The following is a 17,831-nucleotide window of genomic DNA, read 5'->3' on the forward strand; positions in this document are numbered from 1 at the left end:
AAAATGAAGTATGGCAGTTTTCAGAATAATAATACTCTGCATTTTCATAGCACATTCTGAATGTGCTACAGACACATTCAGTGAAATCCTGGTCCCACTGAAGTCCATGGCAAAAAGACTAATGACTTCAATAGGGTCAGGATTGCAACTATTAACTAACGGACATTATTTTTCCTGTACGTGTAAACTCTGATTTATCTAAGGCCACACGCTAATTCAGCAGAATAAATGGGGTTAGACCTCAGTTCCAAGCCCATGCTCAGTCCATTAACCTCAGTTCCAAGCCCATGTTAACTCTCAGATGAATGGCATCCAATTATAATCTATTACATGCAAAACAGAATGATTACAGTTGCAAAATTAAGCAATCACAAGTTTAAAAATGCCACAATTAAGGTTGCCTCATGAACCTGAATTTGCACCTCCTTGTGCATATGCATTATGCTACAGTCTTTAATGACATAATCACATACTATCTTTTCTACTCCAAACTGTCCCTGTCCGAGACTTGTCTTTTCCCCATCCAAGTCTCATTCTTCTCACCTAGTCAGTCCCAGTCTCCATTCCTCAGTTTTCTTATCCCTGTCCCAGTCTCCTTGCTTAGCACAGCCTCGTCTTACTCATCTAGACTCTCCTGTCCTTGTGGCCCTTTCCCTCAACTCCCAGTCTCTTTGCCCAGCTTTTCGCAGTTCCCTGCCCTTCCTCCCATTCCTTGTCTCTTTCCCCACCGCATCCTACACTCCAGTTGCTCCCACTCCCTGCCCACATTCCCTATCCTCACTGGCTTCCAAACCTCATCTCCATCCTTGGGCTTCTCTTCTAGTTATAGTGTTTCCCCCCACTTCAGCTTCTTGTCCCCATCTCTTAGCCCAGGCAACCCCACTGCTTCCCCCTGCACCACAGTTCCTCTTCTGATATATCTTTCCTCCTCCCTCACTACTTTCCTGTCACATCACTAGCTCTAAGTCACAGTTTAATTGCCCAGCCAGTCCCAGGCTCCCCCGGCCCCTTTCCCCGCCTTCTCATTTTATCTCAGTTTCCTCCCCAACTACTGGCTCCAAGTCCCCACTGGTCATTTCCCTCCTCAGCGCTGAGTCCCAATCTCCTGGCTCAGCCAGTCCCACTCTCTCTCCCCACCTCAACTCCTAGTCTAGTTTCCTTCTCCCCAGACTTCTTATCCAAATCTACTCTGCCTCTCATCCGCAAGTTTGGTTCTTGTTCTCTCTGCATTCAAATTGGTTGGCTTCCTCCACAGTGCCTGGGCCCAGTAGGGCGTTATTGACAGCAGAGAAGAGATCTGCTCCCTATACTCAGTTCAGGCGCCCTGACTTATAGACCCATCATGGCCTGCAGCGGCTCAAAGCTACAATTTCAGGAAAAGTCCTGCTTGGTCCCAGGCTGTAGTATGTCCAATGTGGATTGAACCTTCAGGGAATTTAGTTGCTAAAATCTAAGAGGTCTCTATTGAGCATGTGTAAACTGTGATTTTTTTTTCCAAAGAATTATAATTTAATCCTATTTGGGCAGGTTTGCACAGGGATAGAAAAAGGCACATCCCTGGCACAAAGGCCACCCCGCTGACCCCCATAGTTTTCAAGTCACTGCTTCAAAGCATAAGGTGCTACAGCTACTCAAAGAAAAGGCCACCAAAAATTAGCATGAGCACAACAACATATTTGCTCTTGCCTCGTTCTCAGAAATGGCTAAACTCTTATCTTAAAATTCCCCACTCCTCCCCAAAAAAGATCTGAGGCAGACACCTGGCATGAAAAATTTCAGCCTGAATGGTGACAGTTAGGCAAAATTATAAGCAACTGAAAATAGGGTCTTACAATTGGAAGTGACAGACAACCTTAATGGATGGTGTTGCCAGACCCATCTATAATAGTCTCATAGATCCCACAATGCACTATGCACTGTTCAAACTTATGAAGAGACACAATCTTATCAAATATTTCTCAGGATGCATGCTAATATAAGGACCTGGAGAGATAAACAGGTGCGCTTGAAAGGCTGCCAGGACGATTAAATTCTGGAAGGTTTTAGAAATCAAGTACTTCACAGCAAAAACTATTAAATGACCTTCTTCTGGAGGGTATTGTTGACTGTGCACGCAGAAATTCAACTCTAAATTTACTGACCTAAATGTCAAACTGTCCACACAAAAAGCTCCCCTGAAGACTTTAAAATTGTTCTCCTTTGCTGGCCATATTCAAGCATTTCTACTGAAAGCTTGATTTCTGCCTGTAAAGCCCAGGTTCTAACCATCTGTAATATAGCAGCTTTTGATCATATGACTACAGCTGAAGGTCTATCAGGGTTTCCTCTATAAATCATCATTTTTGGGGGGAGGGGAAGGATTTAGAGCCCTGCTATTAAAAAATCAGGTTAAGGATGTGAACGGGTTTGTCCCAGATGGGGGGGGAAGGGGGAATATTGCAAAATTTCAGTTCAATCAATCTGGTCATTTTCTTGGTTAAAGTGAAGTAAATTAAATAAAAGCTTCTTTGGTGTGAGATGTTTTTCAACCATTCTGTTGGATGAGCTATATAGAGATTGGATTTTGTCATTTAGGATGAGATTTTATATATAACTGCACAGGCACAAAAATTTTAAAATACAATTTGTGATATTTGACAGTTACTACTGTATATTTGCACAAACTTTTGTAATGTGAATGATCTAACTTTCAGTAAATCCTTATTAGAGCACCCAGTGACATGAGATATGAAAGTAGCTGCAGAATACAAACTGGCTACTCCATTTACCTTCACACTATCAGCATTTAACACATTCATTTGTAAAGTGCTTATACCGAAAATAGAAATGGTGCTATATAACAAATTCAGTTTGATAATGTCCGGTCAAACCTATGCAGTTTAATGAATGTATATCCCACTTTGACATACTATATCACAATGGCACAGAAGGAAATCTGTCATATGTCACAATGCTTCAAAGGTACCTCTGACACCATAAGGAAAACAAGTCAATTTACAGGAATCTAGGCCCCAATTCAGCAAAAGCACTTAACCCTGTGCTTAAGTGCTTCAGCTGAATAGGAGCTATAGTGAGATACCAAAAGGAAAGCTTTTGATGGTTCAGAACAAGTACATGATCATCAAATACTTCGCAGGGTTAAACGAGTTCTCAGTAGTAACATTAATTTACAGATTCCTATCTTCAGTATTCTGTGGACTTCAAACCTGAAACTGGTGGAAGCCACATCCAACAGGACATCTAAAACAAGACACACCTCACCAATGTAAAGCTCAGCTGGTGTGGGGGAGGAGGTATAGGGGGACCCCACAATACTGGAATAATTTGTTCAACAAATTTAAAATTTGGGGAGGAATTATTCACTTAATATTCTCTTTAGATTACCCAGCTTTAAAGGCAATCCTGCACTGGGAAGGGGATGGGCTAGATGATCTCATTATTACACTGCAGCTGTAATTTACTTAGTATATTTATACATGATGCTATATTTAAAGTGTTTTGTAGATTGTTTCACCACAAACCCCTTTAATTTAATACTTTAGTACAAAGGGAAGCATAATGGATATAATGTATCCTTTAACTAGACCTACGCCAGCAAAAGCCTTGAAACTCAAAGTTAGTTTATTCTGTATTTACTACACACAACAGAGAAGAATCAATTGCAACACTTCCGTTATCTTCGCAAAAGCAGTTTGAGGTGTTTTCTTTTTATAAACACCAGAGCCCTCGGGAATCTTACAATATAGGCAGACATTTCAAAACTTCTTAGAAACAGGAAAACAACACTTAAATCATCACAGTGGAAAAGGTGTGAAATAATTCAAGACAAAAACAATGATCAATTAAAAAAACCCCAAGAAAATAAGAAGAGTGATTTAGTTATGAAAAAAAAAATTAAAAGATCAGGTGGCTACAATGAGTTATCTTCTCTAGGAGTCAAATTTACCACTTTACCCTTCAAGGGTGTAGGTTGTGATATGGTTTAGCACCCAAGAGGGGAAGAAAGGAGTTATGAATTTCCAACATGTCTCATATACTGAAAAAGAACAAAACAGGGGCCTATTTAGTGTGAACAGGGAGACAAGCAGTGTTATGCAGTTCTAGTTTAGGATCACTACCTGTCTTTACTTCTGGTTTGTTCATAAACAAGAGGGATTTGCATATCTCAAGATTATTTCTACTTCAGGCAGATATTAGAAAATTTCAAACATACCACATATAATGTTGTTATATTTTCAGCACTAAGAAAGCCTGAAATCTGAGTAACCCAAGCAAAGGCCATTTCCCTGAGGGGAACACATTAGATGTATTGATGAGCACAGAATCATAGAATATCAGGGTTGGAAGGGACCTCAGGAGGTCATCTAGTCCAATCCCCTGCTCAAAGCAGGACCAATCCCCAACTAAATCATCCCAGCCAGGGCTTTGTCAAGCCTGACCTTAAAAACATCTAAGGAAGGAGATTCCACCACCTCCCTAGGTAACGCATTCCAGTGTTTCACCACCCTCCTAGTGAAAAAGTTTTTCCTAATATCCAACCTAAACCTCCCCCACTGCAACTTGAGACCATTACTCCTTGTTCTGTCATCAGCTACCACTGAGAACAGTCTAGATCCATCCTCTTTGGAACCCCCTTTCAGGTAGTTGAAAGCAGCTATCAAATCCCCCCTCATTCTTCTCTTCCGCAGACTAAACAATCTCAGTTCCCTCAGCCTCTCCTCATAAGTCATGTGTTCCAGTCCCCTAATCATTTTTGTTGCCCTCTGCTGGACGTTTTCCGATTTTTCCACATCCTTCTTGTAGTGTGGGGCCCAAAACTGGACACAGTACTCCAGATGAGGCCTCACCAATGTCGAATAGAGGGGAACGATCACGTCCCTCGATCTGCTGGCAATGCCCCTACTACTACATAGCAGACTACTATGGAGCTGCGAATGTACCAGCATTATGCCTCTACAGCAGGAGTTCCCAAAATTGATTTGTGGCTTGTTCAGGGTAAGCCCCTGGTGTGCCGCGAGACAGTTTGTTTACCTGAGCATCCACAGGTACGGCCGCTTGCAGCCGTTCCTGGCCAATGGGAGGTGCCTGCGCCACTTTCTGCAGCTCCCATTGGCCAGGAACAGTGAACTGCAGCCACTGGGAGCTGTGAGTGGCTGTACCTGCGCACACTCAGGTAAACAAAGCATTTTGCGGCTTGCCAGGGGCTTACCTGAAAATCACTATATCACTGAAGATACAAAAAGACAAATACAGATACATATTACCTATAGTCAGGAGAGATGCATTGCAGTCTGCTTCTTAGTATTACCAGATTGTATTTTTAAATTGTTTGTAATCTGCCAAAAAAAAATCATTCATGGCAAAACCTTGGTGTACAAAATCTCAGAGTATAGAGAGTTTCAAAGCATCAAGTTGGCCACTGCACTGACAAAAATGGAATTCAAAATAGAATAAAAGGAGATATATTTTATAAAATTATATTGCACTTGGTTAATAAGCATATTTACTACATGTTTTGCATCGACTGTACTGTACCGTTACACCTTCACAGAACGTATTGCAGTGGCTTTTTCTGAGCTACTAGGGTATGCATGCAAATAATAAAGCTAAAAGCACAGTTATAGCTATGCGTAACAGTTATGTTTAATCTATAATGCAGCATGCACACTATTGTTAGTAAGCATATTCTACACACAGAGCTTCTCTGGAGCCATTGGTGCATGTGATCTTAATGTATATGAAGTATAATGTACACAGAACAAGCATATTTTATTTCTTTCTTTCACAGAACAATTTCTTTGAAGATTTCTCAGAGCACACAGTATTTTATAAGCTTTTTTGCTGGAGAGGAGTCAATTCCCCATTTATATGGATTTGGTTCTTATAGGCCACTTGTAGCCAATCAAAATGGAGACTCAGATTTTTGGTTTAATTAGAATGAAAATCAACTTTAAAAAGAAATCTTAGAACTGGATGGAGAGGGATGAAAATAAAAAGCAAATGAATTTCAATAGAGAACTGAACAGTCTTTAAAGAAGTATAGTCTGAAAACCTCCAATGAAAGAAGAAGTCATTGACAAACAATGAAGCTGAGATAGTTATTTGATTTTTAGTTTCCGACAGATGTATCACCCACAGTAACTACGGAGAGAACAAATGGAATGACTCAGCATTTGTAAATGAAAAGATAATTTGTCTCTCAGTCCTTTCATTTTATGTAGGTGTATACTAAAAAATGTTAGCCATTGTTGAAGAGGTAAACATTGACATTGTGTCAACAGTGTATATCTTTTCAACATGCAGTTGATAAAAGGACTTACCATTTGGCCCATGCCTAATTGGTATACCAGTAGCCCAGTTTAGATATCTGATTATATTTCTGTCTGAAAATGTAACGGTTATGCTCATTTTTAATCCAGACTCCTAATATGTTAAAATATTGAACTCATAGGCTCCTGGCCTTTCCAGAATACTGTTTGTGTAAAAAAAATTGAAGTGTTTTACAGGAGAATAGAGATTGATTGTCCAAAGGAGAAGAAAAATGTGAACAAAAACCCTTGGAACTTGGGAAAAAAAATTGGTCTCAAATGTAGTAGCCACAACCCCCTTAGCTATTCACTTCTGTAGTCTTTGTACTCAGTCTGAATAATTAGAATCCTAAAACAAAACAGCCAGAAGTTTCAATCCTCCAAAAGTTTCACATTCAGCTTTGCATGAGCGGATATAAACTACAGTAACCTACTTGGGGTGAGGTAGGAGAATAGGGGAGGAGAGGAGCACCATCTTTTCTTCCCACTGTAGCCAACTCCATTATTAGCACCTCTGTAATGTACAATCAAGCATTTGCATGAGGAGAAAAAAGGCCTCATGTTCAGCTTACATACATTTAAAGAAAATAAATGTTTTGTAATGTATATTAGTAACCAATTTCCAGTAAAACTTCCTTAGAAGCGTGCCCAATGTTTTGACAACTGAATCTGAGATAAGTCCAGGGCATCATGTTTTAATGGGTTATGGTGTGGGACACATATTGCACATCTCAATCATGTTTGGCTCTTAAAAAATAACTCTAGCACAGCATGAACTGTAAGACTATACCAACAAAAGTGTTCCTTGGAGCCCTAAACAATATTTAAAAGCAATTCAATAAGAAAAGCATTTACTGGTTGTAAGGGGCAAAAGGGGAAGGAGTCTTAACAATATTAACAGGCTTGTACAAATGGCCACATCCACCCAAAAGACTAATCAAATAAAGTGATAGTTATGTTATAACCATCAACACAGAAACTCCTCTGTCTGTGCTAAATCTTCATATTCGTGATGTGAACCTCTATTTCTATGCCAGATGTAAAATCTGGCTCCCCCACCTGTACTATACATGGCTTCCACTGCTGTAAGACAGCTTGGTTTCCGTCCATGTGTAATGTAGCAGAGCAACAAGGAGAAATCATTTAACTTCCTAGAGACTGAAAGAAGAAAGCTTGCCATGGATAGTAACTTTTCACCATGCACGTGTGCTCAGCATCTGCACATGATCCACATCTTTAGAGGCAAATTGGGAAGGCCGAGAACGAGACCGAGTGGTAACTTCATTTATGAACAGCCTTCCAATGGGAGCAGTGGGGCAAAAAACCTAACTCACTTCAAGACTGAGCTTGATACGTTTATGGAAGGGGTGGTATAATGAGACTGCCTACAATGACATGTAGCTGATCTGCAACTGCCAGTAACAAATATCCCCCAACGGCCGGTGATGGGACACTGGATGGGGAGGGCTTTGAGTTACGACAGAGAATTATTTCCCAGGTATCTGGCTGTTGGGTCTTGTCAAAATGCTCAAGGTCCAACTGACTGCCATATTTGGGGTCAGGAAGGAATTTTTCCCTGGATCAGACTGGCAGAGATCCTGGGGGCTTTCCCCTTACTCTGCAGCATGGGGCATGGGTCACTTACAAGTTTAAATTAGTGTTAAATGGTAGATTCTTTGTAACTTGAAAGTCTTGAAATAATGATTTGAGGACTTCAGTAACTCAGCCAGAGGCTATGGATCTATTACAGGAGTGGATGGGTGCGGTTCTGTGGCCTGTGATGAGCAGGAGGTCAGACTAGATGATCATGATGGTCCCGTCCAGCCTTAAAGTCTATAAATCAATGAAAAAGTCACAAGTTCCACCAATGTCCCTCTTTTTCTGTTCCCACTTTTCCTCATAATCTGCATTGTGTACATATACTATTCAGTACACCTAGTATTAGATGCAAGTTACAAAAGAAGCTCTCTCATCAAAAATGGTTATCAAGCTTAACAGAAATGCTCTTGAAAAATAGGCAGAGATGGATGACGTGCATTTGCCATTCAATAAGTTGAACAACATCATCCATATATTTCCCTTTATCTCTCAATATTAACATAAAGCTCCAGCAGTTCATTTCACTCTCTTTCACACCACTAAACTGGCAGAAGCATGAATTACTGTAGCAGGTGGGCCTGTGTGGTTTTAAAAGCAGTGTAATACAATCAACTGTATAATATCATATTTCCAGGAAAGCAAAAGACTTCTAGACCCAAGCCTGATCCTTAAGCAATCCTAATATTGGCATTAAAGTGTTCAAGATCCCATGAGGACCATTATATCTTTTGACCCCAGGTTTTAATTGAAACTTTAAACAAAATATATTACCTATTTAATGCAGCTAAGCTGGACTCTGGCCTTTGTAGTGCATGTTGTAATGCCAAGCAAATTAATCCCTGTAACCTTAGTACATTATTTTAAATTTATATCAAAGATGAATGCCATAGAGAAAATTTATACCAAGCCAACCCCACACAGAATATTGAATAATTATTTTAATTCCAGTTTAAAGGCTTAAATTTTGTATTTGTTTTGTGTTTTTCTTTTTAAGAAAAGAAAAATAAATAATTTTTTTTCTTGGTACACAGCCAGCAAAACACATGGTTTCCTTAGCTTGGTTGCTGCACACCTGGCAAAATAAATCACAGTGATAGAGTACCAAAATCTACACTGCGGCTTTTCATACACATGAACTTTGAACATCCGACGTAGGTCTCCTGGCCCTGCCTTTCATACCATGAGCAAAACACAAAGCCAAATGGATAACTTGATCCTCTGGGTCAAAGATTCCCTTTTAATTTAAGAGGCAAACTAGTTCCTAATTTTTAAAAAGCAAAAAGTCAAAATGGCACAATGAAGGAATGAGTCATTGGCTTGCCAGAGTAAAAAAGCCAATGGGAACAAGCACAGGAAAAGTACAGAAACACAAAACATGGAAAACAGGTGGTGCAAAGGTTTAACACTGTGGGTGAGATAATGCACTTGGAGAGCTGGAGTACAAATCCTAATACAGTAAAAACTATGAGCCTCCTGTTTATACTCCTTTGAGTATATAATGTACGTTGTATGGGGGGAATCTCTAGGAAAGCCCCATTAAATCCCTGGAATGATAGCTGGAAATGGCTATCAAATCAGATGAAACATTTTCTCAAATCATACACTTGCATTTAATGCTGTGTACTCAAGACAGCAAGTGGTTGAGGCTTAAATTTAATCACAAAGCCAATTGGAGGTGACTGGCCTCACATCCTCTATATTCTTGGATTATACGTTCAGCTATGGAGATTCTTGGTCACACACACTAGATCTGAGATAGGGAAGGGCTTCTACTGCATATACTGAGAGCATTCCAGGGTTCTCCCCTTTTCCTCTGTAGCACTGAGCAGATATCCACCATAAACTGGGTGGGCATAGCTCAGATTGTCAAATTCCTGCAGTTACAAGCAGGTGGGCTCTGGCAGACCTCGATCCTAACAGTTGCCCATTTTGTACCTAATGCAAAAGTTTATTCATAGGCAAAGCCTTGCAAGAAGCAGGCAGGCAAGCTTACCTAAAATAATTACATCCAAACAATAGCTATACAGCTAACATGTTGATTAATTTAACTTTATATACAAAAACAGACACACATCCCAGTGCCCAATTCATAAATACGATCTGCAAGGTACATTCAATGGTAGGCTGGATGTATTTAGTCTGTTGGCTCTAGCATTGCAATCTATCCAGAAATGCTAAATTTAGGGAAAGTTATATTTGCTATCTAGCCCTGTAACAGCCTAGCACTGTTTGCAACCTTGTTAGCAGGCATTGATCCTTCTGAAAAAGTGTTAAGTGAGCTCTGTTGACTCTGAGGCAGGTGACTTTTTATTAAGAGAGATGGTCTGACTGTTTAAAGGAGAGAGGCTCTAGAGCATGAGTAAAGCAATGGGTGAAATAACCCTAGGAGTAGCCAAGCCTAAGAGCGGGACTGAGCTGGTCTTTATGTCATCTTTTTGTTTTGTTTGCTCATTAATCCAAATCCCAGGAAAAGAATGAGTTTGGACATGTGGCATGAGGACTGTGCTTATAAAACGAGTTGGGAAAGGCAACACTAGCTCTTAACATATAGACAGGGGGTAGGTAAAGTACTCAGTCAAGAACCTATTTTTACCCAAATCTTGGGATTATTTTCTATTTTAAAACAGCAGTACTTATGCGGAACAGATACTTATGCGGAACAATGATTTCATAGGATCACTCCATTCAAAGAAAAAGGAGGAAAGGGTAACTCACCCATTTTATATTACAGAATCTGTTTTACCAGAAATATTTTTTACTATAATTTTGCAACTTTTGCTACTGGAAATCATATTTTGTTCAAGATTTTGAAATTATACTTTTGCACACAAAAGGGGAGTCAAACTTGTCCAGCTCTATCTAGACACTACAATCTGCCAAAGGTCTTGATAGGGCAATAATAATAAGCAGCTGTCTAATTCACAAAACAAAACTATGGCTGTTGCTGGTCGCTTGATAGGATAATCAGTGCATGCTGACAAATGAAACTGATGAATTGGTAACATAACCTAGACCATTTATCAACAAAAAATGAGTCAAAAAGTAAGACTTTTAGCCATTGATTTGATCCCATAAGATTCAGTATTCCAGAAAAGTGACAACAGTGAATAAATATGCATTGCCAAAGTGAGTGTGGTTTAGAGAAAATCAAAAACAAGTAATGCTATCACCATGGCAATACAAATATTTAATTTTGAATTACACCTTTAACCGGTTTAAGACATAGGCTTTGAAAAAGCACCAGATCAAACTGCAGTTTTAGAATAATTGTTTCATCATCCAGTACTTAAAGTATCTTGTTAAAGGGAGATAAACTACACACACAAAACGAGTAACTTGGGGAGTGAGGATCAGAATCTTGATTCAATGAGTGTGTTAAAGTCCCTTTAGCGTGAGTGCGAGTCATGTTCATTGCACAGTATACATCGAAGGGTATACTGCTTGCTATCCTGTCCAAATTAAAACTTATCTGATTCCACTGGATCATAACCTTCTCTAGGGTACCTCCAATGATTCTTCACTAGAGCTGTGCAAATAGCTGATTTTTTTTGGTTTGCTGGTCATACCAAAAACAAAAGTAGAGTTGACCCAAAATGAAAATTTTAAACATTTTTTGGAAATCAAAAAGTAAAAAATAAAAATAAAAAAAATTAAGAAAAATAAAATTCAATGGTTGTTTCAGGTCAAAATGTTTCATTTTCAAGCTTTAATCATTTTTTAAATAAAACTGAAGTAAATTCAAAACAAAGTTGCTTCAAATAGAAAAAATAAACATTTTGAAAAGGTCAAAACAAATGTTTATATTGTTTTGGATTCAGTTAGTTAGTTTTTATTTTACCAAAACAATTTGACAAATTTGCTGAATGTTTTGTTCAACATGAATCTGCATTTTCTGGTCAAATAAGTATCGGTGAAAACTAACCCCCACTAGACTCAGCACACCCACACACATTCACAAGGGATATAGTTCAAACTTACTCCCTTTCCTGGGCTTTTCCTTTATTGTTATTTTAAAGAATAACAATCCCAGCCCCTGCTGACCTCTCTCTTGAGCTTAGTTGTTCCTAGAGCTTTTTATCTGACAATTACCCTAGTTCTCTGTACTACAGAAACACACTCAAACTCTTTCGTATCTTAGATTGGATCTCACAGGACCCCAAACCCCACCATAATTCAGACATTAAGGTGAGTCAACAGAAACAGATGCATTTCTGTGCAGGGTCCTACTTAAACAGTTTTGTATCTCTATGCAAGATCTTAGGACCTGCCACCTGGTTATATCAGGTTTTAAGTCAAGTGATCTATCTAACTCAAATTTCTATCCCTTTACATTTATATTTTGAAAAATGAGAAAAAAATAATTTCACTTTTTAAGAAAATAAACCAAAACTGACAATGTAATGCACTGAGGCTGCCTTCAACATTTTGAAAGGGCAGGAATCAGCTGGACCCAGAGGGTCTATTGGATTCTCTTATTGTAGACCTCACCTTACTCAATCTTTTCTCCACCCTTTGTTTGCCCCCCTTGATATAAAGCATCCAAATTGGATTGTGAGCCCATTGAGCATGCTATTTAATAATACAATCTAAATATTCCTCAAGTAATAATCTTAGTGATTCAGTACTTAATCCATCTTGTGTTGAGATAAATGAAAAGACTCCCACTGGCTGCAATGGTAACTGAATGGGGGAAGAGAGGTGGCTTAGTGAATGAAAAATTCCACTAATCACACTAAATAGTACACATAAAGCTTCTTAGATATTAGGTAGGAGATTCTACAGGTGGGCACCACTGCAATCAATAGGATGTGTATTTAAGTGCTGTAGGAACACTCAGAAAGAAACCAAGAATATACGTGTGTAACCATCTACTGGGGTTTGTCAAGAAAATCTACTGCTGTTACTTGAACTCTGAAGTTGGAACCTACTTATGGTTAAGATCTATTGGAGAAAATTAATTTGGTTTTATTAATTAACTGAATCACTTGAGCTCCAGTTGTATGACTAAGTACTCTAGTTTCACTCTGCCTCCTTGAATATCACTGTAATATTATAATTGCTCTTACCCATCATGTTGTATAAGCTTTGTGGTGCAAACTGCCTTGGCATTTTCTGTATTGCTTCCTTGTAAACCATAAGGGCATCCTGAAACAGGAAAGAAAAACATTACTAAAGCACCATTTTCAATAGCACTTTTTCACATGTGAATTAGGTACTAGCTACCCTCCCAGAATGAAAAAAAGAAATAAATATCTTCATTACTAATACACTAGGAAGATCACATTTATAAAAGGATCAACAAGGGACGTGAAGTTCCTTAACACCAGTTTTAATGATTTCCATTCGTGCGTGTCTTGTTACAGATTCAAAATTCTGTGGACTGACAGAGTGCCCAGATTGATATCAGATTGTTACAATAAGCACCCTAATAATAAAGTATCATTGCTTAGTATCACTTAACAATAGAATCCAGATCCTATTATTGAATCTTTCCTCCATGGGAAAGAACATGGATGAGGAAAAAAAGGAGGAGCACTCAGGAGTCGGGAAATGCCAAAATTAAGGTTCCTGTGTGCTCTTGTGCATATGCATGATGTTATATACTTGAATTGCATGATCGCATACTAATGTTTCATTCAGCAGGCACACTGGAGATGCATACTGTTCAGTGTAAGTAGTAACAGTCCTTTGGAAAACATAACTGCATGACCATGTAAAGTCCATTTTAGAAGGTAAGTACCCCGGGAAGAGACCTGTCATTTATTTATCCTTTGAAAACCACGCCCATCCACAGATTTTTATAACCAACATAGTACTCTAAGTGCAGTCACAGCACAGCCATATAGTATGTTGCTGCTCTCTTATCTTTACAGATTGGTTAAAATGCAGACATAAAAATCTAACACATTAATCACTGCCATTTGATAGAGCTGAAAAAGGAAGCTGGATGTAGGGGAGTCTGAAAGAGCATGTGTGTACTTAATCGTAAGTAGCAGAGTTTATATGTTGCAGTCAGTTACATGGATCACAGCCTCATGCAACTACCACTCTGAAGTAAGTCTGGCTGGACAGGAACAGCATAACAAAACCAAAACATCCCCACCCATCCAACCAAGCTCTCAGTATATCTCCAGTAGGCAAAATACTTATCAGAGGTCTTTTCATCTGTATATATGATGGCTGCTATCTTTGCTGACTCACCAGCGGCTGAACCACTGGGGACCTCCAGAGCTCAAAGCAGATTGAGCTAAAGAGCCATGGACTCCCTATTTGGGGCTGTAACAGATTCTCATCTTTTGCTATTCAGGCACAGAGGCCATCTTTAATACACACTCCCCAGTGGCTTCAGATATACTTCAGCCATTTATGACAACAATCTCACGAAACAGAGCAAACTGCAGAAAGCAAAAAGTCCCAGATTTGATCGGTTCTCATTCTGGTTCTAACACTATTTTGCTATGCATCACTGCATAAGTCATTTAACATTTCTGCAGCTCTGCCTCCCTCTCTGTAAATTGTTGAAGAATAATACTTTCCCACACCGACCTCACAGGGGATTTGTGCAGCTTAATCAATTAATATTTGTGAAGCACTTTGACATTGTTGATGAAAGGTGCTACTGTATATAAATGATGGGTATTATTTATTATAAGGACTTTTTTGTGGGGTTGGGAGGGGTAGTGTTGATGTTTGCATGGGATGGGAAAATTGGGTCCTCACCTCATAATGTCCTTGTTCATGAAAGAGTTTTCCTAAGTTATAAAGGCAACTGGTAACAGAGCTCTTATGAGCATGAGGATCTTTCAAATTTTCATCAGGGATCTCTGAACACTTCAGGAACGTCCTCCTGGCTTCTTCAGTCTTTCCTTGATTCATCAGGATAATACCAGTATTTAAATAGGCAGCTGTTAGGGGAATAAACAAATATTACATGTTTTAGCGGGGTTCCACTATGTCATCATACCTGTTATCGTTTTAAACCAAAAGATATTCATGTTCACAGATTATAAAATCAGAAGGGACCACTGTGATCACATAGTATGACCTCCTGCACAACACAGGCCATAGAACTTCCCCTGAAGGTTGGCTGTTGTTTTCTTAGAAACATAATATTGGGCAGACGTTTTTTTTTGTTTGTTTTGTTTTTTAAGTAAAAGAAAACGTGAGCCACCTTGCCTCCAATACATAAATAAATTAATGCATTAAATCAAGGGGATACCAAACAGACTCAACAACCTGCAATTAGAGTCTACTGGTACGGTATTGGAATTAGTCACCGGCAATAAACAACAAATCTTACTAGTGGAAGATTGTCCCAATAAGGAATTCCAAAAACTTTGTATTATTGACTCACCACATGCCTTAAAGTCAGAGACTGGCTATCAGAAAACAAACATCAATGTCATATATTTTAGTCACAGTGTCCATGGCTCACCAGCCCATTCTTTTGAATGGTATGGGATTGTGCCATTGTTTTCAGTTCTGTAGCCCATTGTCTATCAGAGAGCAGATGTTGAACAACAGAGTGATTGTTTTGCAGCTCACTGAAGAGTAAAATAAATTTCTCCCTCTCATTTTAATATTGAGAACAAATTTCCTTAAATACAACTGTCCATATATGCATGACTTCTCACAGTTAATGTGGTTCGTGGAATACTACTTTATAATATATCTAGGCTTGGAACAATTAGATTTTTGTTGATAAAAAAAAGGCTATTTACTTTCTACATGGTGATATGTGTGATGTTGAAAATTTCTTTTAATGGTTATAAAGCTTTAACATTTTGAATGTCAACATCTACTGTCATTAAATAATTGCTGTCTTAGCCCCCCATTATTTCCCACAACTGTGAAAATTTAAAATAGATAAAAATTGAAGAAATGCTGAAAAATAAAACATTGATATTATCCATTGAAATTATATATATAAAAAAATTCTGCCAAGTCTAAATACAGCGCATGTTATCCTTCTCATTCTAGCTTTATAATAGTTCAAAGATGAGGGAAGAAAAGAAATGTAAAAAAAGCTACTGAATTACTTACAAGCTAATGTGGGTCTGCTACCAATTGCCAGTTTATAGTAGTGTAGTGCTTCTGAAAACCTGCTGTTTTCCTGCAGCAGTAATCCTCTGTATCAGGAAAAAAAAAAGAAGGAGATAGAAATTTACTGTAAAAGACTACCTTAAAACCAGAGCAGTGTTCTATCACCCCAGAGGAAATGAAAATATTAAAAACAAAACTAAGGTAACAAAAGGAAAATATACCGATTTGTATTTCAGAGAAGCAATAAATAAATAAAATGCTTACTCGCAAATACTAACATTATTATTATGGTTGAAAAAATAGGATTAATTCATAGGTGTCAGGAGCATTCATATACCTTTGCCTACACGCTTACTAAAATGCAGCAGTGTCAGCTTCCTAGGAAAATGGTGATTCATTTATACATTCAAGAGCATGAGAGATTTTTTAGGGCTAAATTTTTTTTAATGCAGATAGAGGTTGGTGAGCTATTTGCACTAAATCTTTCATTTTTTTCTTTTCATGACTGGAAAGGACCTGAATGTTACGAATGTGTTTGTTATTCAAAATTTGTCATCAACCAATTTATAAAAATATATTTCAGCCTATAGGTTATCTGAGCTATTTGGTTAGAATATTCATGATTGTGTGTGACTGGTCACCTAGCTCACATGCTGCTGTTTCTACCCTGCGGTTGGATGACAACCTTTAGTAACAGGAGAAAGTATATTAAAGAGACTGACGTGTGAATCCTTCAGGACTAACTTCCGTGGGAACACATACATGCGTATTAACTGAACTTTTGCTTTCAAAAAACATTCTTTTGAATTAAATACAGACAGACAGACACACACACACACTATATCTGTGAATGTTTGTGGAAAATTAAGAAAAAGTGCCATGTATATTGTTAACATGAATTCATAGCTTTATATTCAAATGAATGTTCCCCCAAAGCTTTTCAGTATCCCTGCAGATCTAAAAGGATGTTTTAAATGAATGGATGCATATGTTTAAAACTAAGATTTTTTAAAAAATATCTTATGATTAATTACTGATATTAGCGTAGCACAAAAAGGATTGTGACCTTGTTCTGCTAAGACATGTCCCCTGCTCGTACAACCATTTAACCATTATTCAACCACTAATGGAGTGGTCGTTACAGTTTAGGCTGCAAAACGGTTTGTCCATTTTAGAACACTTCTCCTGTTTCCCCTCATTTTTATGTTCTCATAACTTTTCAAAATGAACACATTAGGATGAGTCATGTTTGATCTCTATACAAAGAGGATTTCCCCCCCTTACGACAGTTTGAGCAAAATCCAGTCAGCCCCTTTTTGAGTTAAGCTAGCAGATGAGTGGGGGAAATACCTTTTTCCTATTTTTCATTTATTTTATTTTCAAGATATGACTAGAATTGAATAGAGGCTTGCAGAAAAAGTAGCTGACGTCTGTAATTTGAAACTTGGCATGACATCTTGGACACAACCCTCATTAACAGAGCGAGTCAAAATTTTCTACAATTAGATTTATGATGAAATTTTGAAATTGGATTTTAACAATTAAAATACTGGGTATTTATTTCACATTATTAGTGGTTTTTCCAATGTGCTTTATAACTGGATCTAATTTTTTTTTTACATTGATTAAAAATTTCATCAAATGACACATTATAATAAAAAAAAATTAAAAATCAATCTTTTCAAAATGTTGTTTCATTTTTTGACCAGCTCTTCTTATTAGGGCCAACTATTTTTTCTTGGTTTTGATTGCCTGACAATGGGGTACTGACTATGCATTACAGGAAGTTTCTTTAAATATATGTGTGCACAAGAGAACAGATAAATGCACAGCTAACTTATAATATACACCTTATCTGACTGACTTATAAATGAACATCCA

General features: G+C 38.1%; 1 protein-coding gene across 2 annotated transcripts in view; it reads right to left on the bottom strand.

Annotated features, from left to right (window-relative positions):
- TMTC2 (transmembrane O-mannosyltransferase targeting cadherins 2) overlaps positions 1-17,831 on the bottom strand; it is a 366,556-nt gene that overhangs the window by 89,105 nt on the left and 259,620 nt on the right. For both annotated transcript variants that reach the window (XM_037885700.2, XM_043547034.1), the window contains exons 5-7: positions 15,951-16,036; positions 14,628-14,812; positions 12,974-13,052 (exon numbers count right to left, since the gene is read on the bottom strand). In XM_037885700.2, coding sequence (XP_037741628.1) covers positions 12,974-13,052; positions 14,628-14,812; positions 15,951-16,036 — 350 coding nt within the window. The remainder of the gene's footprint in view (positions 1-12,973; positions 13,053-14,627; positions 14,813-15,950; positions 16,037-17,831) is intronic.

This window comes from Chelonia mydas, chromosome 1, assembly GCF_015237465.2.
Source record: "Chelonia mydas isolate rCheMyd1 chromosome 1, rCheMyd1.pri.v2, whole genome shotgun sequence".
Classification (NCBI taxonomy): domain Eukaryota; kingdom Metazoa; phylum Chordata; order Testudines; family Cheloniidae; genus Chelonia; species Chelonia mydas.